General features: G+C 38.6%; 1 protein-coding gene across 2 annotated transcripts in view; it reads right to left on the reverse strand.

The window, feature by feature from the left end:
- The window catches only part of glra1 (glycine receptor, alpha 1), a 132,020-nt gene that overhangs the window by 43,337 nt on the left and 64,008 nt on the right, over positions 1-24,675 (reverse strand). For both annotated transcript variants that reach the window (XM_048542972.2, XM_048542973.2), the window contains exon 4: positions 5,796-6,019. In XM_048542972.2, the coding sequence (XP_048398929.1) occupies positions 5,796-6,019 (224 nt within the window). The remainder of the gene's footprint in view (positions 1-5,795; positions 6,020-24,675) is intronic.

Below are 24,675 nucleotides of genomic sequence, written 5' to 3' on the forward strand. Positions count from 1 at the left end.
GGGATTTTTCTCCCATGATTGACCTGAAACCATAGCCTTAATAGCATTCAGAATCAATATTGAGAAATCCTGGGGTCACCACTTCCTAGTAGTTGAACACAACATGCCCAGGAATGGTGATGGTCATGAAGTAATTCCATAATATTAAGAAGCTTGGGAAGATGGCTACAATATTACTCTGTAACTATGACTGTGTTTGGCTGTTTCTTTACTCAACTCTGGAACAGTTCTCCCAATTTTTGAACAAATCTCTAGATGCAGCGTCAACTGGGCTATGTGCTTTTGGCATATTAGAATCTGATATCTATTTCATACTGGGCTGGCTACCCAATTTTATTATTCTTACATATTGTAGTCGATGTTTTGTACAATTCACAGGCTTGCTAGGCATTTCCAGACAACAGTTAAAAGTTAGTCATACTCTGTAAGTCATTTCACCCGTGGTTTCCCTCCCTGAAGGACGTTAGTGAACCAGATGGATTTTTACAACAATATGTTTATTGCATGGTCACCATTATTGATGCTAGCTTTTAGTTCCAGATTGATTTACTTAATCAATTGAATTTAAATTCCACAGCTGTCATGGTTGATTTTTTAATTTGTATCTTCTGATCACCAGTCCAAATCGCTGGGTTACCAGCCCACCTTCATACCCACTGCGCTTTCACTCTCTTAAGGCTAAATATTCAGGAAGAGGTTGGTCCACCTTCATGATGTCTATAAGCAAACTGTGAGATAGAAACTGTATGCAATTTTTGACTATTTATTGAAAATATTCAGTCAATTAAATATATTCATTTGTTGCCAATATGACTAGTCAAAAACTGGCATGCAATTCAAGGACATTTGATGACAAACCAACAGATGTTATACCTACCCTTATGTAGATTATTCATGGAGCAATTTGCTTCAGCAGTACAAAGTTACAAACGGAATTGAACCCTATTCTTATCGGAAAAATGAGGATATGTTTGTGAATGGTTAATATAAGCCTCAGTTAAATGTGATAAATAAGGCAGGGGTCCATGCTGGGGACAGATGCTAAAATATCTGCTCATCCAATGATTATTTTTAATATTGGGAGGGATTGAGCAGTAGCATTTATTTTGTCATGTTGGAGTAATCTTAAACTTTAGCTCAGAGAAGCTTAAATGGTGTGAACTGCCATCCTGTAAGGGGTCTTATACTTCTAAGCTTCATTTGCTCAGTAGTCAGATTGAACACTGATTTAGTATCCCTGAAGCAGTAGATTAAAGCAGATTATTTAATTTGGACTATGAATATATAACAGTAGGCTACCATTAACAAACTAAGTGTCCAACAATTCTCAGGATTAGAAGGAATTTCTCTTTACCATTCCCAAAAAGACACAAATGATTAATGTCTTTTTTTGGGTGTTGTGGTGAGGTGGTGGGGGGGGCGCCATCACAAAACTTTGTTTACTAAATGAAAAAAACTTCTCTAATCCAATTTCTACCTGAGTTTCAATATTTGTATTCAATTTAATGTATACCATAAGTAAGTACGATATCATATCAAATTTAACATAGTTCTCCACTTACTTTTGGATCTTCAAATTGTTTTTGATGTAATTAATGGAAAAGTGATAAGGCTTATTTATGAATCACATCATTAATCTGATTTTTTTTAACCCAAACTTTCTGGGAACGAACAAATGATGTAATTGCATGGTACATCCTTGTTTGTTTTATAAAGTTCCACTAGCCTGCTGAAGTATTACAAAAGTTTTGAAACTTCAGTTTGAATATTATTAATATGAGGGAAGGGTTCTCACGTTGCCTGTGCCATGCTAATATCAGAATTTAACTGGCCTATGAGCAAATGTTATTGTACACATAGCAATTGTGTGCTGCAGAGACTAACTCCTGAAAGCAGCGGTAAAAGAAGATAACAATCACAAAATTAAAAGTTCTGTTAAAAAACACTGGGAAAAGTGAAAGTTCAGCTTGTATTGTAACTTGTATTTTGTGCACTGGCCATCACTTCCACTCTGGGAGTGGTTCAACTAAAGCAAGAAAGGCAGCATCAACTTCTAGAAAATTTTGGTTAATGAACATGCTTTTCATCCAAACAGGAGTCCAATTTATATCAGTAAAGATTAATGTTATGACAAAGAGCTTCCAGTTACTTTTAGCTTAAAAGAACTGCTTTCAAGAGCTTATTCAATATTGTATCAGAACTTATAATCTATGCTGCATTTTTTGCCCCTTAAGTATTCCTTCCTTGTTTCACATATACCTATATCAAATTCGCCTTTAGTCTGCTTTGATGTTTGTAACTAATTTTTCAATACATATTGTAATTTATATTATTTAATTCTAGATGGATGTCACATACCCTCCACTTACTACATTCCCTTTTTCTGGCTCAGTTTGCAGTGCTAAATCATAATATTCTGGGCTCAATTCCCACTTAAAAACTCATGAACAAAAATTAAGCTTTGCACTCCAGTACAATACTGAGTAGGTGTAGTTTTAAAGATAAAATCATAGTCATAGATTCATAGAATATTCTACAAGACAGAAAGAGGTCCTTCAGCTCATTGTATCTGAGTTGATCACCAAACAACCATCTATTTTAATCTAATTTTACAGCACTTTATCCATAGTTTTGTATACTACAGTGTTTCAAGTATTCTTCTAAATAGTCTTGAGGGTTCTTGACTATTCCATCTCTCAAATTTGTACATCTCAATCAGGACCATCTCAGCCCTCTCTGTGCTCAGGAGAATAACATCAACCTGTCTTGCCCCTCCTCATAGCTGGAATGCTCGAGCCTCGGCAACATCCTGGAGAATCTCTTCTGCACCCTCTCTAGTGCAAATACATCCTCCTATAGAGTGGAATCCAGAATGCCACACAATACTCCTTCTGTGACCTAACTAAGCTTAAGGAATGCTCCATCGTAATTTCCTTGTTCTTGTATATTTTTCCCAATCAACCTGCTCAGAGTTGTTGTTGCACATCTCTGGAGTAGCTGGTATTTGAACAATGGCTCCTGGCCCAGAAGTAGGGATACTATCACTGCATAAGAACAGCCTTCTTTGTTCTTGTATTCAATACCTTGACAAATAAAAACAAATGCCCCAAATGTCTTCCTAATCTACCTTAACTACCTGCTGTTTTCAAGGATCTACAAACATACAAATCAAGCCTCTTCTGATTGTATGTAATTCCGATTGTAATATCATTCGATGTATACTCCCTTGTTTTGTTCGTACCTCATCACCTCACACTTTTCAGGATAAATCCTATTTGCTACTATTCGGCCCATGGATTGAGCCCATCTATATCATACTGTAGTCTCTTGTTTTCCTGCTCGCTCTTGATCACACCACCAATTTTCATATGATTTGTGAGCTAACTGATCTTGTTGCCTATTCCTGTCTAGATCATTAATGTACACAACAAACAGCATAGAACTCAGCACAACCCCATGATTACTATTCAACACAGTCACAAAATCAGACTTCAACCATCATTCTCTTCTTGACACCAAGCCAATTTTGGATCCAATTTGCCAAATTGCCCTAAATCCCATGGGTCTTTGACCTTTGCAAGACCTTTGCAAAGAGCTTATAGAAATCCACACAAACATATCAACTGCACTCCCTCATCTACACACCTAGTCACCTCTCAAAAAAATTTAATCAAGTTCTCAATTAGATTCCCTACAGTGTGGAAACAGGCCCTTCGGACCATCAAGGCCACACTGCCCATTGAAGCATCCCACCCAGACACATCCCCCTATAACCCACACACGCTTGAACACTACGGGCAATTTAGCATGGTCAATCCACCTAGCCTGCACATCTTTGGACTGTGGGAGGAAACTGGAGCACCCGGAGGACACCCACACAGACACGGGGAGAATGTGCAAATTTCACACAGACAGTCGCCTGAGTTTGTTAGACGTGATCTCTCCCTTACAAAATCATGTTGATTACCCTTCATTAAACTTTGCCTCACTAAGTGGAGATCAATTCTGCCCCTCAGAATTTATTCCAATAGTTTTCTGAACCACAGATATTAAATTCACTAAACTGTAGGATTTTGGTTTATCCTTACCACCCTTCTTGAATCATGGTACACTAATTGTCATCCAGTTCTCTGACATCCCTCCTGTAGCCAGCGGGGATTGGAAAATTAAATGGTAAAGCCACTGCAATCTCTTTCCTTGTCTGTCACAACAGATATATCTCATACAAACCTGGTGATTCATCCGTGGTCAAGCCAGTTAAAATTGATAATATCCCCTCTTTCTCAAAGCAAATTCATTAAAATATAGTACAGCCTCCTTGCCTGATTTCTCTGCCTACATTATCCTTCTCTACAGTGAATACAGGCACAAAGTATTCATTTAAAATCTCAGCTATGTCTTCAGATTCCATACATACTTTGCAAGTTTTCCTGGTGGTTCTCTTGCCCCGAATATACTTACAAAATGCCTTTGGATTTTTGTTAATGTAACCCTTCAATGTTTTCTCATATCCCCTCATCATTCTTCCAATAGGTTTTTTAAACAATGCCCTGCACTTGCTGTACTCCTCTATTTCCCATTGGCCAGACCCTACCTTGTTTAATTAAAATCAGCCTTCCCTCAAGTCAGAGCCTTTGTTTCTGGTTCTTCATTATCCTTAACCATTTTCCCCTTAATCTGACTCAATATATAGTCACTGTCACTAAAATAATCCCTCACTGCCACATTTAGCACTTGCCTGGCTTTCTTCCTGAACATTAGATCCAACCTCTCTTGTAGGACTGTCTTAAAAATCTTTCCTCAGCACATTTGAAGAATTCTGTTCTCCGTAAGCCTTTCAGACTTTGTCTATCTTGGTTAAGATGGAAGAAGTTGAAATCATGTACCATAGCTGTTCGATTATTTTTAAATTTCTCTGAGACTTAGCTCCATATCTGTCTATCCATCTAACTGCCTGGAAGTCAGTAGTATATCCCCAGCAAAGTAATTACTTCCTTTCCTTTTTTTCACTTCTCCACCATACAGTCTCATTTGAGGAACCTTCTGAAGTAACATCTACCCTTATTGCAGTAATTGACTCCTTCATCAATATTGTTACACCACCTTTTTTTATATCTCTCTCCCTCTCCCTACCTCATCCAACAATTTGATACCCAAGAATATTGAGTTGCCAGTCCTGTCCCTTCCTCCACCATGTTTCTGTAATAGTAGTGATATCACAATCCCATGTGTTAACTAACACCCTTAATTCATCTACCTTACTTACAAGACTCTTTGTATTAAAATAAATGCCATCCAGCCTTACTACACTTCCTTCTGCCTTAACTTAACTATAGCCACATTGCCTTCTCGACCAATTTGCAGAAATGTTAGACTAAGACCCTATCTACCTGTATGACCAGGTGGTTGTGCAAAGATTCTATATGGCAATATTATAAAGGAAAGTAGTGGAACTATTTCTGGTGACCTGGTGAATACCAATCTCTCAGTTGACATCACATATAACAGATTATCTGATAATTATCACATTGCTGCTTGTGTAGATTGTTGGTTGCAAATTGGCTGCTTCATTTCAGATATTTCAAAAATACTGAATTCGTTGAAAAATACATTGAGGTGCCTGTTTATTGAAAATTACACCATGTAAATGCAAATCTTTTTAAATACATCCCTCAACAACTATCAATTTCTTGCTTTGTACTTAATGCTGTGTTTGTGCTCATTGAGGGTGGCTTTGATATTACCCCTCACTAAATAACCTGCACCCTCTCTTTGTCTATATGGCTGCCACTTACCTGATACTGTAGAGGACGTTACCATTTTTAAAAATTCGCAGTAATTTGTTGTCTGTAGTAATTTCGTGAAAATGAGCACCTTTCTCATTGGCAAAGAACAAATCTGGTTTCCAAATTGAATCCAACATAGAGGGGTCCAGATCAAGTGAATCATCAGGAAACTCGCTGTAGGCCAGTCGTGGATCATTCCATTGCTGCCGGAGGAAAATATTTAGCCGATAATCCTGCAAGGAAGTTAGAAAAAAACTGAGTTTATGTACTGTGATCTTAGAAAGAAATAGAATAACAATGCACCATCAATGAGAATAGAAGATTGCTTATAGACATCGATGATTTTTTTCTTTGTTTTGTACTTCAACTTCCATTCAGTTTATTCTAATTAAAACTGAAAAAGTTGCAGATGCTGCAGATGAGGAACAAAAACAAAGTTGCAAGAAAAGCTCAGCAAGACTGGCAGCATCTGTGAAGGAAAATATAGAGTTAATGTTTGGGGTCCAGTGACCCTTTCTCAGAACTCAGTTTATTCCATTTGCAAAACAAATCATCAAATTTGCGATCAAATCATAATTTAATCTAAAGGGAATTGAATCTTCCGCTATCACCCCAAGACCATAGGATATTTTCAAGGTATTCTCTACTAATGCAGGATCAATGCCAAAAAGCAGCCACAATTGAAAGAATGGCAGGTATCAAAGAAATGGAAACTAAACATTGGAACTACTTGCAAGAAAGCTGAAATGTGTTGGAAGTTTACATAGCAGAGAAGGTTGAGTTTGTCAGAGCTTGATAAAAGTGTGGTGTTAATAGGAACTGCAGATGCTGGAGAATCTGAGACAACAAGGCATAGAGCTGGATGAACACAGCAGGCCAAACAGCATCTTAGGAGCGGGACACAGTTTCAAAAGAATATGAAGACGAGGATGGGAAGGCATGTGGACTTGTTGGAAGGAGGGTTTGAAACTGGCACTGAGTTGGCAATATGGAGCATTAGTGAACATCAAATACTTAGTTTCATGATGATACAGTGTTGAGAAATGGGGTAATCGATTTACCGTGAATGTAAAAGATATTAAAGGATTTAGAGTAAATGGAAGAATGACATGATGTTAAATGAGGAAAACTTTAAAAGGAGAATTCAGGAAGAAATTATTTTTACAACATTAACGGGAGGCTCGTGACAGTGTAAGTTGTACAGGGAGATCTCCAAGGATGATTCAGTGAAGGAGGATAACATTATACACTTTGGAGAAAGGACAGGATTCGAACACACTTAATTTGAGGCTTAATTCTCTCTTCAGAATGTTCAGCCATATAATATAGCCATTGTCAAATTCCATTTTTTTTCCCTGAACATTGTCATGGATTCCATTCCTTGACCTGACTGTGGAAAATCATAAGGATCTGGTAAGGAACATATGAAATGTCATCCTGCTGAATCCTTGGATTATGGCGTTTAAATATTTATTGACAAAACAAACACAAGGCCTTTAAAATATGTAAAATTACATAATGATAGATAAGTCTGTACAATATTAGACTGAGGATGAGTGGCTGAAAATGTTATGCAAATATATGTAGAGCAGTCTATGTATGTCTATAGGATACTCTTTCACAGTGGTGGAACTGGTGATACTGTGAAAATGTAATGTGGAAGATTAAGCAGATATAGGTGGGGTTATACAGAATCCAATTTATTGGTAAAGAAGCAAGATGAAGACAGCTGCGAGAATTGATGTAAATACTCCAAACATCATGTGGCTACCAACTAAAGTAAATATGTCAGTTTGGGAAAAGAAAGCAGCCGAATTTTAATTCCAAGTTTTAAACTTCAACTGATGTTCTAGTTTCCAATTAAAAAGTATTAATATCAATCTCTGCCCATTACTTCATCTGTAAAGGATAATCAACTAATTCTGATGTTTAACTCATCCGTACTGAATACAAAATGTTCTAAATGAGAATTAGTAAGCCATTGAATCATAAAAAAGTTATGGTGCAGAAAGGGGCCATTCTGATCTTCTTTTCAATTCCAGACTGCCTTTGCAGCTGAACTGCAAGTTTTATTCAACTTTAACTGATGAGCTAATTTTGATGTCTAATGTACTAGCAATAGTGTAGAACAGAGCACTCTGCTATTGAAGTGTGTAGTCATTCTTTTGAAATAAGGATTAGAAATAGCTAACAATAAAAAATATTAAATTAGCTGGTTTAAAGCACAACAAAGGCAGCAAGACACTGGTTTGAAACACCCAGCAGATTATGGCTGACTCTTGGAGGAAGCAAAGAAAAAGCCTTTGGACACATCAAAGACATCCAATAAATGACTTTGTTTCTCTTACCTGGTGCCAATCTGGTGAGAGCTGATGCAATATGCGAAACCTTAAGATGTATGGACAGATACCAGGGTGAAAGTGACTAAAAATGACAATAGCAGTGAGGATAAATGACAGTTTTATTAGCTTGAGTCACTGCTTTCTTACTCAGTAATTATATTAGCCTAAAGGATAATTGCCTGACACTGCAATATACAGGCCCTATTTAGACTTATGAAGCTTAACTATTTATGGGTATAAAACAGATATATCACACACCGATGTCAATGCCAATCCAAGGAGATAGTGACTGTCAGAATAAGTTGATTAATTATTTCTGGAAACTCTACTGTTTGTTCACTAACATGAAACAAAGGACAAATAATAAGGATATCGCATAAGTTAAGGTAATAAAAGATGCATGCTGAGCTGAAGCTTAGACAGCCCATTTTCCAACTGTCTCAAAGGAATCTCATTGATTCAGTCTCCGCAGCTAACAAGCTAACATGTGAAACTAAGCCTAACAAGGTATTTCACTTTGTAATTCAGCATCCCATATATCTATATTTATAATGAGGTGTAGGCTTCAATTCTTTCATATTCATCTCATAAAATGAAAACTATTTTCTTTCCAGACAAAGAGCATTCAAAAGGCAATAACCAGCCTTCTACCAGCTGCAATACATTGTCAAACATCAAAGCAACAGGACAATGGAGGTCATTGGAAAAACAGTACAACACCAAGGTGAGATAAACATATGTGTGTCCTTTAGTTTTCAAAACTTATGTTACTTCAGCAATTGTGTCAATCTGGATTATTTCAAATTATTATTAAATTTCTTCAGCCATAAAAAATTGCAAAAGGCCAGAACTTGTAAGTCATACTGTTAGAATGGATCCCGAATCAATAGAACACATGACATTATTTCTCTCGCAAGCCTCACTATTTCTGTTCCATGCTGCAATGAAAGAACAAATTAATTTAGCCTTCAGCTATGTAAGTGTTTTTATTCTCCAAAATGAAAAAGGTTACCTCCACCTAAATGTAACTAGACTGGAAACTTTCACCGCATCACAATGAGAATTAATGTTTTTGAAAGCAGATCTCAGTCCATTAAGACATGTATGAGGATGGAGGAACTTGAGAGTCTGAGGAGAGTGTGCTGGTGAATAACTGATCACATGTCAGGAAGGGACAGCTGTGCTGGGCTTTCCAAGCCAAATGGCAAGTTGAGTATACCCAGAAGGCCTGTTAGCATTTCATAATTCTTGAAGATCCACCATGAAATGCAGATACATGCATAAGTAAGAGCAGTAGAAAAAGACTCTTGTTTTAATTCATGAGATGAGACAAAGATAACAGATGTGTAATGTCGAAACCACACTCCCTCTCCTTGACTTTTGCCTTGTCGCCCTGAGATGCACCTGGCCTCCCAGTTGTTGTGATGGCTGAAGCCTAGTTTCCCACCAGCAAGTGACAATAGCCATTGGATAGGCAAATTATTCTACGGAGGAACTCATAAAGTGGGAGCTGAAATGGGCATGATGGAAGGGGCCTCTGGGAGTGGCGGTAGGAAGTTAACAGATTATGGGCACTTTGAACTGATGCCTGGTGTTAACAGCCAGGTGAAAGTGAGTTGAACAGTTCCCTTCATTTCCCACTTGCCATTCCCAAAACAGAACGTGCTGGAAAAACTCAACAGATCTGGCAGCATCTACAGAAAGAAAAACAGAGGTAATGCTTTTCATTTCAGAACTCTGACAAAGGGCCACTGGACATAAAATTTTAACTTTTTTTTCTTTCTCCACAGATACTGCCAGACTTGAAGAGTTTCTCCAGCACTTTCTGTCTTTGTTTCTGTTTTCCAGCATCTATAATTGTTTTTATTTTAGTTTTCTTTTCTTTTAAGAAGGGACTTACTTGCCAATATAATGAATATGTACCTGTTTATTTGCTGTGGCCATGAAAGACACAGAACGATAGATTTACTTGAGTTTTTGAAAAGAGAAAAGCATCTATCACACATAGCTCAGTAGAAGAAAATAAATGTGTATGTTCCAACACACGTGGACTGCAGTTCACACACACGCACACAAAAAGATTACAGAGTATGAGGATAGATTAAGCTATTGAAAGACTAATAAAGTTGAAGTTGTGGTGGGGGGTACAAGTCTTGAAGTTTGGTGACTTGGCATGCTTCGGGCTAAACTCTGGTTCTTTTGGGTTGGCATTTTGAAGACGCAGATGGACAACTTAACATCTTTTGAACATAGCAGCTGTGGGTTTTGGATTCACTTAAAAATATCCATCTGCAGTGCATGAAGAATCAAAAAGAACGAGTGGACAGATTTTGAAATTTTCAAGTGTATGGAAAGGAGATGGTTACCTGCTATCCCTTGACAAAGTATCCACATCATCACTTGAGGTGTTCAATTGAGTGGAGAAACACCATCAGATATAATCATTTAGGCAATGTGTCTCTGGCTATGATAGCAATGTGCTCAGACATAACCAAACAAGTGAGAGCAAATGGGTGAGAGAAGGAGACACAGAGAACCACACAGGGCCCTTACTTCTTCAGAGATTCATATAGTCACCAAGATCTACACTGAAAACAACAGATCAAGCACACAAATGTTTAGCATACTTATCACATGATCTCTGTTTCCAACTGTCCCATTACCACAAATATGATTGTAGCATAGTGTATTCAAGATGTCTCACATGATTGGATATGTCTGAGCACATGTCCATCATCGTCAGAGGCACATGGTCTAAGTCATTATATCTGATGGTTTGTCTCTACTCAGTTGACAACCCGGGGTGATTATGTGGATACTTTGTTAATTCATTCCCCGTTCATTCATTCATTTTTCTTCACCTCTCCAAGGTAGCTATTCCACAGAGGCTTTGCAGGCATGTTGGCTCCACTTTGTGGTCTTAAAATGCAAAACATACAGCACTGTAAATGTGCAGTCATCATTGCATTTGATTGGAACTTGGCTTTCGTCCTAATAAGAATTCAATGAGAAGTTGCCAGTCAATAATTGCAGAATTGTAATAGATTGAGGCCATTCAGCCTCAATGTATGTGTGTATGAGCTCCATTATCTAGTCCCGCTCTTTTATCTAGTGCCAATCTCTTATCTTTTCTCTTTATTTCTACACGCCACTATTATCCAAAAATAACCATCTACAGTCCTTTTGAATGCCTCAGTTGAACTTGCCTCTACTTCATTTCCAGGCAGTGCATTCTGTACCCTAACTATTCATTGTGTGCAAGGTCTTCTTCTCATTTCACCCATGTTTTGTTTGCATATCACTTTAATTCTGTGCCATCTCATTCTTGTTTCTTTTCAAGCATAAACAGCTTTCACCCTATCTACTCTGCCCAGCCTGTTCATGATTTTGAAAAACTTAATCAGATCTCCTGTCATTTGTCTTCTCTCCAGGGAGACCAGTCTCAGCCTTTTCAATCTATCCTCATGGCTGAAGTTTCTCATACCCGGAACCACTCTAGTAAATCACTCTACACTTTCTCCAGTGCATCTTCAGCTTGCCTCTGATGGGATGCCCACAAATGTAAAAAAGATTCTAAATGAGATCTAACGCATGTCTTTTTTTAGAATTCACTCACAGGATGAGGGCATCACTGACTAGGCCAGCATTTATTACCCATCCCTAATTGCCCCTATGGGTCTGGAGTCACATGTAGGCCAGACTAAGTAAGGATGGCAGTTTCCTTCCCTAAAGGATATTAGTGAACCAGATGGGGTTTTCCCCAACAATCAATTCATGGTTATCATTAGATTCTTAATTCCAGATATTCTACTGAATTCAAATTCCACGATCTGCCGTGGCAGGATTCAAACCTGGATCCCCAGAACCTTATCTGTGTTTCTGAATTAATCACCCAGCGATAATACCACTAGGCCATTGCCTCCCACTTTCTCCAGGGCATTCTTATCTTGCCTCTTATGTGATGTCCACAACTGTAAAATAAATTTTAAATGAGATCTAATATGTGCCTTGTACAAGTTCAGCACCACCTGCTTGCTCTTATACTCTATTCCCCAATTAATAAAGCTGAAAGCAATGTATGCATTATTTAGTGTTGTCTCAACTTGCCATGCCACCTTCACTGATCTATGCAAAATACTCCTGATTGGTCTGCTCCTGTACCAATTTAAACTGCAAGCTTATGAAATTATTTTTCAGAAAGCATGGCTTCACAACAGTGGTTTGGAGGAGAAGGAGCCTCACGAATATGCCAACAGGTGATAAGCAGCAGGCTGAATCAGAGCAAAATTGAAGGAGAAAGACCTGGGCCAAGAGATAGCAGCCTGAGTCCTGTGTTGGGATCTGGAGTTGGGAGTGATCTCGCAATAGGACTGCTACTCGTAACCCTGTTTCCTTGATTTGCCTCCTATCACTCATATCCAGTTTTAAAACTATTCCATATTTGCAAAGAGTGGGGTAAGGGATAACAGAAAAAGTTTAGGAGCATGATACTGCACTGTTGAATTCAAGGCGTTCTAACACCCACTGTTTAAATATCCATCCTGTCTGCAACAATACAAATCCAAAATGAGAAGTTGAGCTCTGTATTTTCTACTGTCACACAATGATTGTCCACTGTAAAAGCTTTTTTATCTATGATAATTTCTTCCTTGAATGTACTTCCATATTTGGTGCCAACAGGACAAAAGACCTTAAGTTGCAATCTTGGTACATTCCATTTGCTTCTTCCTATATTACAGAAAGTGTTTTACATTCTACCAGATTGATTGGTAGACTGAGCATTGTTTAAACTAGGGTGCCAATACCAACTTTCAAACAACTATTTGTTAGGGTCTTAATGGCTTGCGTCAGACGCCTACCTAATCATGTGAACGTGGGGTCAGTATCATTTAATGCTCATGGATATTTCAATAAGATTTTCTGAAGCAGGCCTTAGACAGCAAACTTTGATAAACAATTTATAAAAATAAAATTGATGGCCTATCAAGCCAGGTTTCCCTCTCAGATCTAAATTGTCCAGTATTACGAACAGATGAGATTACAACAAAATGAGGATTCTTGACAGATTAGGAATCTACTGAATGTGGGGGAAGACCTGTTAATCTGAAAGAAAAAAAAAATTACATGAAGGTACTAGATACAAAAAGAAACAGGAGATGTTGTGAAATATGTTACTCAGCATTTAGAATTTAGAAGGAAAGCTGATGCTTCACCATGAAAATTAACTAAGATTCAATTGCAAATGAAGAACAAGCTTGAATTAGGAATAAAAAGAGAAAAGAATGAGAAGAAAGAACAAGGGAAAAAGGGAAGAAGCAGAGAACATAAGGACTAGGAGCAAGAGTAGGCCATCCGGCCCCTTGAGCCAGCCCTGCCATTCATTAAGATCATGGCCGATCTTTTTGAGACTCAGCTCCACTTACCCGCCCACTCACCATAACCCTTAATTCCTTTACCGTTCAAAAATTTAATCTAGCCTTTCCTTAAAAACATTCAGAGAGGAGCTTCAACCACTTCACTGGGCAGGGAATTCTACAGAGTCACAACCCTTTGGATGAAGAAGTTTCTCCTGACCTCAGTCCTACATCTGCTTCCCTTTAGTTTGAGGCTATGCCCCCTAGTCCTAGTTTCACCCGATAGTAGAAACAACCTCCCTGACTTCACCTTATCTATTCCCTTCATAATCATATATGTCTCTATAAGATCTCTCCTCATTCTTCTGAATTCCCATGAGTATAATCCCAGCCAACTCAGCCTCTCCTCATAATCCAACCCTCTCAACTCTGGAATCAACAAAGTGAGGTAGCTTTTACAAGGGGACATAGTTTTAAAGTGAAAGCAGGTAGATATCGGGTAGATGTCAGAGGTGCATTCTTTACTCAGAGTGATGGGGCGTGGAATGCATTGCTGGAGAGGGTAGTGGAGTTGTCCTCATTAGGGGCATTTAAGTGGCTTTAAGATAGGCATATGGATGATAGAATGAGGTAGCGGTGGAGTTTAGATAGACCTTGGGTTTAGGGTAAACGTTCGGCACAATACCGTGGGCCAAAGAGCCTGTACTGTGCTGTACTGTTCTATGTTCTATGAATCTCCTCTGCATCCGCTCCAGTGCTAGTATATCCCTTCTCAAGTAAAGAGACCAAAACTGCACACAATACTCCAGGTGTGGCCTCACCAGGACCCTATCCAGCTGCAGCATAGCCTCCCTGTTTTTAAACTCCATCCCTCTAGCAATGACAGACAAAATTCCAGTTGCCTTTTTAATTACCTGCTGCACATGCAATCCTACTTTTAGTGATTTGTGCACAAGGACACCCAAGTACCTCTGTACAGCAGCGTGCTGCAATTTTTTTTTTACCATTTAAAGCATAGCCCATTTTGCTGTTATTCCTACCAAAATGGATGACCTTAGACTTGTCAACACTGCTAGACCTTTGCCCACTCACTTAGACTATGTATATCCCTCTGCAGACTTTCAGTGTCTTCTGCACACTTTGATCTACCATTCATCTTAGTGTCATCTGCAAATTGTGACACACCACACTTAGTCCCCAACTCCAAATCATTTTTGTAAATTGTAAATAATTGCGGTCCCAACACTGATCCCTGAGGCACACCACTAGCCATTGACCGCCAACCAGAAAAACACCCATTCACCCCTACTCTTTGCTTTCTACTAGTCAACCAATCCCCTATCCATGCCAATACATTACCTATAATACCGTGGAATTTTATCTTATGTAGCATCCTTTGGTGTTGTACCTTGTCAAATGCCTTCTGTAAATCCAGATACACCATTTCCACAGGTTCCCCATTGTCCACCATGCAAGTAATGTCTTCAAAGAATTCTACCAAATTAGTTAAACATGACCTACTCTTCATGAACTCATGAGGTGCATTCCCAATGGCAGAATTTATATCCAAATGTCTTCCTATTTCTTCCTTAATGATAGATTCAAGCATTTTCCCCATCACCAAAGTTAAGCTAACTGGCCTATAATTACATGTTTTTTGTCTACTTCCTTTTCTAAACAGTAGCGTCACATTGGCTGTATTTCAATCTGTGGGAACCACCCCAGAGTCCAGTGGATTTTGTAACATAATTATTAGTGCATTTGCTATTTCCCCCACCGCCGCTTTTAGCACCCCATGATGCACATCATCAGGGCCAGGAGACTTGTCTACCTTTAGCCCCATTAGCTTGCCCAGCACTGCCTCCTTAGTGATAATGATAGTTTTTAGGTCCTCACCTGCTATAACCCTCTTGCCATCAGTTTTCGGTATGTTATTTGTCTTCCACTGTGAAGACTGATACAAAACAACTGTTTAATGGCTCAGCTATTTCCTCATTTCCAGTTATTAAATTGGCCTTCTCATCCTCTCAAGGACCAATGTTTACTTTTGGCACATTTTTACAATTTACATATTGATAGAAAGTTTTGCTGCCTGTTATTATATTTTGAGCTAGTTTACTCTCTATTATAATCTATTTCACTTTTCTTTATAACTTTTTTTGTGGCTATCTGTTGGCCTTTCAAGATTTCCCAGTTTACTATTTTCCCACTAATCTTTGCTTTTTTGTATGTTTTTTGTTTCATCTCATATTTTCCTTTATTTCCTGAGTCATCAAAGGCTGACTATTTCTTTTCTTACAGTTCTTCCTTATCGCTGGAATATATTTCTGCTGAGCACTGTGGAAAATTGTTTTGAAAGTCCTCCACTGTTCCTCAGTTGACCCACCATAAAGTTTTTGCTCCCATTTTACCTTAGCTAACTCCTCCCTCATCCCATCATAGTCTCCTTTGTTTTAAACACAGTACATAGGTATTGGATTTAACCTTCTCATGCTCTATCTGTATTTTAAATTCAACCATACTGAAGAGAGGGCCGAGAGAACTGGAATTAAGAAAACTTGAATTACAGAGTGAGGAGAAAGAAAGAGAAAGAGAAATGCAATTAGAAAAAGTTTAAATTCCATGGAGAGGTCAGTCAGATAAATGACTTGGCAAGAAAAAGACTTAGATTGAAATAATAAAGATTCGGAGTCATTCAGAGGATAAGTCTCATGCCAATGAGGGATTAGTTTTAACTAGAAATTTGTACATAGTGTCTAAATTTAGAGAGATGGTGTTGAACAGTATTTCGCTTAATTTGAAAAGACAGCTGGGAAGCTGAAGTTGCCAAAACAATGCTTGATCCCTAATGTTATCATGTATGAAGTTTTATATATTCTGAACGTTGTAGCCTGTGGCAAAACATGTGGCAGAATTGTGCAAAAAGTAAGGAAAGCCAATCTCAATGTCAGGACCATCTCTCAAATAAGTTTTAGGCACCAAGGCAAGGTTCTTACTGGGGAACAGCGAGTTGCCTATTAACAAGAATTATTGCTTGTTAAGGAGCTTATTAACAGGACAACTCATCTGTTAACATGCAGAATCCTACCTTCCACCCACCAGGAGTAAATTGGACACTGTGAATTCTGGACATTGAAGTCAGAGTGGTAACTGACAATTTCAACTTGGTCTTTAATTTGAAGGACCTACATGTAGGACATCAGGTTCTAAAATTTCATGCTTCATGAGCATTGACCATATGTATTCCATTGGCATCCAACATGCACCAGCCTGTAAGAACCCTCAGGGCACTGCTCTGATCCACTTACAAGATACTGCTGTACTTTAATGCTGCACCTTGGTGCACAATAGCAAGTATCACTGTAAAGCTACAGCAAGGGCACTGTGTGTTCGGGGACATGCTCATCGACTGAACAAGGCTGCATCTCTCAGCTGTTTACATAAAGTCTTTGCAGACACTCACTTTCATCCTATCTGGATGTTCACAGAATTCTTTCTTTGCCTTATTTTTTGAGCCTTGCCCTTCAGGTGGAGATAACAGACTCCCAGTACTGCCGTGTTGCTGTTATGTTTAGTGCAGAGACAAAGGCAAGAAGCTTGTTATTATTGTCAGCAGTCCCTATTAAAAACTAGCAAGAGTGCTTTCAGTCAAAAGGTTCTAGCACAGTAAGTCAAGGCAGCTCCTATGCTAATCCAGAAGCTTTGGAAGTGGACAGTTCATCGCTTCAGCAATCAGAGTCAGGATCCTCTCCTTGTAAGGGATAAGGACCTAAATGTTGGGCAGCACATTGATTCTTTCTTTCACACTAGGGGCTGTTTTCCTCCTGGAATGAGAGGGATACAGGAAATAAACAGGATGGCACTGCTATTACTTTTGAAGCAGGTGGAGAAGTGTCTTGAGCAAGTTAGCAGCCAGTGCAAATAACAGGCAGGGTTGATGGTGTTGGGAATTGAGGTGGGTTGGCCATTTGGGAAGATGTTGCAGGCTGTAATGAGAGTGATAGAGCATGAGCCTTGTGGCAGATGGGTGCTTTGGCAGAGTTAGAATGTGAGGTGCCCGAGAGAAGATGTTAGCACTTAGTCATAGAGATCTACAACATTGAAGAATGCCCTTCAGCCAATCAAGTCTGTGCTGTACAAAAACAAGAACTAACAATTCTAATCCCATTTTCTGGCACTTGGCCAATAGCATTGCATACCTTGGCATCACAAGTGTATATCTTAACACCTCTCAAATGTTATGAAGATATCTGCCTCTATCTCCGTTGCATCACTCTCTGGGTGAAATAAAAAGCTCACATCCCCTCGAAACCTTCTGCCCTTACTTTAAATCTATGTCTCCTGGTCATTGATCCTTTCACAAGGGGAAAATATCCTTCTTATCTTTGCCCATCAAAATTTTATACGTCTCATTTGTGACCCTCCTCAGTCTCCTCTGCTCCTTGGAGAACAATCCTAGCCTATTCAATTGGTCTTCATAGCTAAAACTCTCCAAAGCAGACAACACCCTGGTAAATCTCTGTATCCCCTTTAGTTTGGGCTAAAAACGGATATCTGAAGTGTTTGCATAATTGGCAAGGAAAATGCACAATTATCGAATTGGGATTCGGAGCACTGAAAATTGAGAAAAACATTGAGAACATGACGGAAATAAAATTATGGAAGAATGAAAAAAACAGTATTCCAGGAATGTATCATTGACATAAAGATATCAATGGACTGGTCAATTTCATAGAACAGTGGCTGATAGAGTTCAAACCCAAAAAATATGAAGTAATGAATTCAGGTTGGTTGTAAAAGCAAGGGATTACACTGTAAATAGTGATACCCTGGAATGCATTTAATATTCAAAGGACATTGATGTGCACTTCTACAGATCCATGAAGGTGGCATAACAGGTATATGTGGTGGTTCAGAATGCATTGGGTTACTTGCCTTTACTCGCTCATACATGTGCTAAGATCATGGCTGAGGCTAATACTGGATAGGTCAGATGTCAGACTGAAAGTATAAATCTTATTTAGTGTTTTGTTTTTGGAGTGGGGAACGATTTAATGAGATATTGTCTCGATGGAACACAAACATGTAATGCTGCAAATTCAGTTATAATAATATTATGCAAATATATTATGCAAAAGAAATGCAGATAAAGTTGAATCAATTACAATTATGTGTAACCTATTTACACATAATACAAACTTAAAGAATTGGAAACACTGTAATTGCATTAATATCAAAAGTATCCCTGGAAAGTACTTACACCAGAGAGAATTCCTTTCTCTTTCAGATCTATTGGGCTTAATTTAAATGCTGCTTCAATATTTCTTCTTGCTGGAGCTCCCATACAACTAAGCTTAGACTTTCTTAGCTTCAGAAAACTCATTCAGAGTTGTAACTAAACACCTCTACTCCAGAACTTTCGGACTAAACTGATTATCTTGAGGTAACCTATTTCTTAACAGTTGTGAACAACCTTCTTTCATCAGGATTAAACCATCTTATAAATCCAAAGCTTCAACCAAAACTTTTGCAAAAAGCTGAAACCAAAACATTTTTTCTTCTAAAACATGGATGCTTCCCCTAATCAATTGGAAAGTATTAAATCTCTGATCTTCTAAGCTGAAAACTCAATGCAAAACTGTTTACTTTGTTTGCTCATTAAAACCCTTCCACTGAAAACAAAACTCCATTATACACCCAAAACTACCTCTCTCATCTTGATTTTAAATCAGTTAACCAAAGGCACAGGATTATTTGGAATTTAATCATTAAACCCTTTCCAACACACAGATCAAAACCCACATGAAACCAGCTCAAATATGAACTCTAAAATAAATGATATTAGAATATACATAAATTACACACTACATCACATATTGAATACATAAACAGGGAGGTTATGTTGGAACTATATAATATACTAGCTGGGCCACAACCAGAATACTGAGTGCAGTTTTTGTCATTAGGATTGTGATTGCACTAGAGAGGATGTAGAGGGGATTTACCACGATGCGGTTTGGGGTACAGTCTGGGCAATGAGGAAAGATTGGATAGTTTGAGGCTGCTTTCCTTGGAACAGTGGAGGTTGAGAAAGGACCTGAAAGGAGATCTATCAGATGATGAGGTGCATTGATAAGATTGATTGGATGCCATTGTTTCTATTAGTAGAGAAGTCAATAATTGGGGACATAAATGTTACTAAGAGGCATAAGGTTAAAAGAAGAGTTGAGCAGAGGTTTTTTCCACATAAAGGATGGTGGGAGATTGGTAAACACTACCCGAAAGCATGGCTAAGTCATAAATTCTGGAAACCTTTAAGCAATATTTAGAAATTCACTTGTGTGGCCATAGCCTCCAGGGTTATGGGCCAAGAGCTGAGAAATTGGATTAACTTAGTGAGATCTTTGTTGACTGGCTCAGACATGACGGGCAAAACTACCTGCTTTAAAGTTTCAAGTGTCAAAGAGTAATGTTTAAGATTAGCTGATTATTGAATATGAAAAATCTACGAAGCAATAGATCTGGCAAACACTTATGATGTCTCATGAGACAATTATATGTTGGTAAATGTTTCTATAGGAATACTCTAGGAAAAAGGACAAATAGGAAATCTCTGGATGCAAGAAGTATTAGTCATAGTGAGCAAAGAAAATATTAAAAGGGAAAAGCTAACATGCAGAAGAAACGTAAATAAAATAATATGCTTTCATTATAATAAGACTGAACATATAAAAGCTATTTTCTCAAAGTTATAGAGGTACGTATTGCACCAATATGAACACTTATGGAATTATCAGAAAAGGCTGCATCAGGAAAGGAAATCAGTGTTACAGCTGTAGCAGTGGTACAGGTAAAGTGGTTTCCCTCAGAAATCAGTCAGAAGGGAGAGATGGCTCAAGACAATCAATAGAGCTCTGCCTCAAGAAAAAGAATCAGGCCTTTAGAGGTTCAGAATATTTTATTTCAAAGGGAGGTATTTTTCTGTACTCTTCAAATCAAGGAGGTAAATCAATAAAGATACTGAGAAGCATGAAAGCAAGTCAGCCACAGATGGTGGTGGATGTTACAATATGTCTTGAAGAGGGACCAATGAAGGAGAAAAATGATCAATTGGATGTATAACGGAAGTCACAAATCAATTCATTAATGGAGTTGGGTAAAACAGTGGTTTAGTTAATAGACAGATTACAGTTGTAGAGCAACAAATCCTTACAGAGGTAATTGGTCTTAAGCATGGTTGATTCAAGAATATTTGCCTCACTGAGAACATAAGAATGAAACAAAAAACTTGGACAGTAGTAGTCAATTCAGGCCTTCGAACCTGCCCTACAAGTTAATGTGATCACATCTCAGTCTCAACTCCACTTTCCTGCCTCCCTGATCCACATAATCCTTAAATCAAAAATCCATACCTCCTCCATAAATTTACTCATTGTCCAAGCATTCACCACACTCTGGAATAGTGAATTCTGCAGATTCACAGCTCTTTGAGAAAAATAATTTCTCTTTCTCACTGTTTTAAAGCTGCTGTCCCATTTATTGAACTATAACCTCTCGTTCTAAACTGATCCACATGAGGACACATATTTTCTATGTTTATATTGTCAATCCCCTTTAGCATCTTAGATATTTCCATTAGATCTGCTTTCATTCTTGTAATCTCCAAAGAGTATTGGCCTAAACTGCTCAAACCCTCTTCATAAGACAAAGCCCTCATCTCTGGAATCAATCTAGTGAACCTCCTCTGAACTGTTTCCAACGCAATTACATCCCTCCCCAAGTAAGGGGATCAAGATTATACATGATACTCCAGGTCAGTCTCACTAAAGCCCTGTACAGTTGAAACAACACTGCCCTATTTTCATACTCTGTTCTTTTAGCAATAAATGCCAAAATTCCATTTGCCTTCTTTATGACCTGCTGTACCTACATACTACTCCTCTGCGACTTATGCATGAGGACAACCAGATCCCTCTGCGCTGAAGCACTCTGAAGCTTCTGTTCATTTAGATAATAAATTGCCTTTCTATTCCTCTGAGAAAAATGGCTGACCCCTCACACTTATCCATGCTAAATTTCATCTGCCAAATTTGGACCCATAATACTAAGCTACTCATATCCATTTGTAAATTTCTTATTTTTTCATTGCAACTTACTTTCCCACCTATTTTATTGTTACCTGCAAATTTGGTTATAGTACTTTCTATGGTACTTAACTTCTGCCAGTGTGCGTCCAGGCGAGATAGTATTAGTAGAGAGAAGAATATCCGGTGAAAGTGCAGAAATTCAATGAAAGGACATCATATGCAATTTTATCAAATGAGTCAATTTTAAGTAAATTTTAGAGTGCAAAATAAGAGTGAGGCTTCCATGTTGAGTGCTTGGATAATGCTGGGAAAAAGGGCTGACTGTGCTTGCTGCTCATGACAAAATATTTTCAAATTGTCTTGTAGCTTTCTTTTCTATTATTGAGTGTAATAAACATTCAGTGTGCTTTTGTTATCGATATATTGCCAGCCTCTTGTGAATGTGCTCAATGACTGACCCATATGGTAACCAAATTTAAAAAAAAACTAATGGTTTGCCAGGTGATAATGGGAACTGCAGATGCTGGAGAATCCAAGACAACAAAGTGTGGGGCTGGATGAACACAGCAGGCCAAACAGCATCTCAGGAGCACAAAAGCTGACGTTTCGGGCCTAGGCCCGAAATGACAGCTTTTGTGCTCCTAAGATGCTGCTTGGCCTGCTGTGTTCATCCAGCCCCACACTTTGTTATAATGGTTTGCCAAGTCAGCTTTTACTCTAGAATCTCTGAATTGTCCTCTATTACTTTCAAATGAGACCATAGCTGTCCTTTTAGGAAGGGAGTTATAGGATTTCAAATTAGCAACAGTGAACAATGACAAAGTTGCATGTCAGGTTAATGTAGGCTTTAGAGAGCAACTTAAATGTTGTTTTTTGTATGTTAATTGGCATAACTATACCAGAAGATGTTAGGTTCTTGTTGAGACAGCTTCCTCAAAGTTTAGTAATAACACTACTTACATGACTACAGTATCATAGACTCATACATATAGCCTGGGTTCTGTGCTAACTGGTGTTACTGTTCATTGCATGCACATTAACAAATGACAGAACACTACACCAAGTCCATTGCATAAAGAGAATAATGAATGGTGATGTGGAATGCCATATGTTGTGATGTCATGCAGCTGTCTTAAAAGTACAGGGTCTGGAATCTATGCCATAATGCAACAGCATTGTTCCCGTATATCTGCTGCTATTGTACTGCTAAGTCTAGAGTTTGGAAGGCACTATTAAAGGTACTTTGCTGATTTTCTTGAGCGTAGGATATTGATATATGGGGATTCAGTGATGGCAATGCCAGTGAATGTCAAGGTGCACTGCTGAGTTTCTCTCTTGTTGAGGATACTCATTGCCTGACATTTAACATGGCATGAATGTCCCTCGACACTTATCAGCCCAAGTCCAATTTTTGTTGACATTTTGCTCCATTTGAACATGGATTGCTTCATCATCTGAGGAGTCATGAATAGTGCTGAACATTGTGCAATCATCAGTGAACATCTCCATTTCTGACCTAATGATGGAGGGAAGGTCATTGATGAAGAGGCTGATGATGAGGAATTGTTCCAGTGATGCTCTGTGGCTGAAATCAGCAGTCACAACTAACCTTTCTGCAAGTTATGACCGAAAACAGTGGAAAGTTTTTATCCCTAGATTCTCATTGGTTTCATTTTTGCTCGGGCTCCTTGATACATTAGTTGGTCAAATACTGCCTTGATGTCATGGAGGTGATGCTCAGCACACCTTTACAGTTTAGCTCTTTTGCTCATGTTTGGACTCAGGCTATAATGAGGTCTGTGATTGAACCTTGGTGGAATTAAATTGAGCATCAATGTTAGAGTATTCAGGAATAGGCTTTTTTTCCCATATTGCTGGGTAGAAGTCAATATTGTAGCTGCACTGGAACAACATAATTAGGGACATTGGTAGTTCTAGAAAAAAAATCTTTACCATTGCCAGGATGTTGTCAGAGTCCTGAAACTTTGCATGATGGAGTATCTTCAATCATTTCTTGATATAATGTTGAATGAGTCAAGTTGGCTGCAGACCGACATTAGTGAAGTTGGGGACCTCAAGAGCAGGGCAAGTTGAATCGTCCACTCAGCACTTCAGACTGCTTGTTGTTGCAAGTGTGCCAGCCTTATTTTGTGCCCTGACATTATGGCTTCTCATATCATTGAGGACAGGGGTCCAGAGAGAATGTTGAGGACTCCTAGGGCGAGTCCTTCTTTACTGTGAACCTGTGGGTCATTATTTATGGTGGGCAGGATGTACTCAAAGTTGAAGACTCTGGCGACTGGGACATAGTGATACTCACAGAATTAGACCTTACAGGCCATGCCAGGATATTGCTTGTTGACAATGTGGAACAGCTTACAGGGTCAACAAGGCTGGATTTGCCATGGTTCTTTCTGTTGCCGAGGTTGATGCTGGATGTTTTGTCCTGGTACATTTCCTTTTTTAAGGCTTCATGGCAGTCTCACATGACTGAGTTGTTTGCTGATCTGTTTTCAAATGGTTTGGAGCCACATGTCAGCCAGATCACGTAAAGATGGCAGGTATTTTCCCCTACAGGTTATTCATGAGGCAGACGGGTTTTTATGGCAATTGTTTGGTGGTCACCATTAGACCAGCTTTACATTTGACTGCCTGGGATTTGAAACTGCGACTTCAAAGCATTAGCCTAGTCTTTTGAGTTACCAAATTGCGGCATAACCACTATGCCACCATTTTCCTTCATCCACAAAGTTGCAAGACATTAGATATTAGACTAATATTCATAGTTGATGAGATTTGCAGGTCAAATTGAAACAAAACTGCCATCCATAGCTTTCAGTGCGCATTATTTCAAATGGCAAAGTGGACCTAATACCATTTCTCTATAATAAAATGAAACAAAACCTGCAGACGCTTGGAAAATCAGAAAATAGTGGAGAAATTTAGCAGGTTTGGCAGCATCTATGGAAAGAAAAAACAGAGTTAACATTGCGAGTCCAGTGACCCTTCATCAGTTCTGATGAATTTTCCTTGCCTTTGTATGGACATTTTTGGAGAAAGTGTGTTGAGATTGGCATCAAGTTTAACGGGACATCATTGTCCCTTT

This window comes from Stegostoma tigrinum, chromosome 13, assembly GCF_030684315.1.
Source record: "Stegostoma tigrinum isolate sSteTig4 chromosome 13, sSteTig4.hap1, whole genome shotgun sequence".
In the NCBI taxonomy this organism is placed as follows: Eukaryota; Metazoa; Chordata; class Chondrichthyes; order Orectolobiformes; family Stegostomatidae; genus Stegostoma; species Stegostoma tigrinum.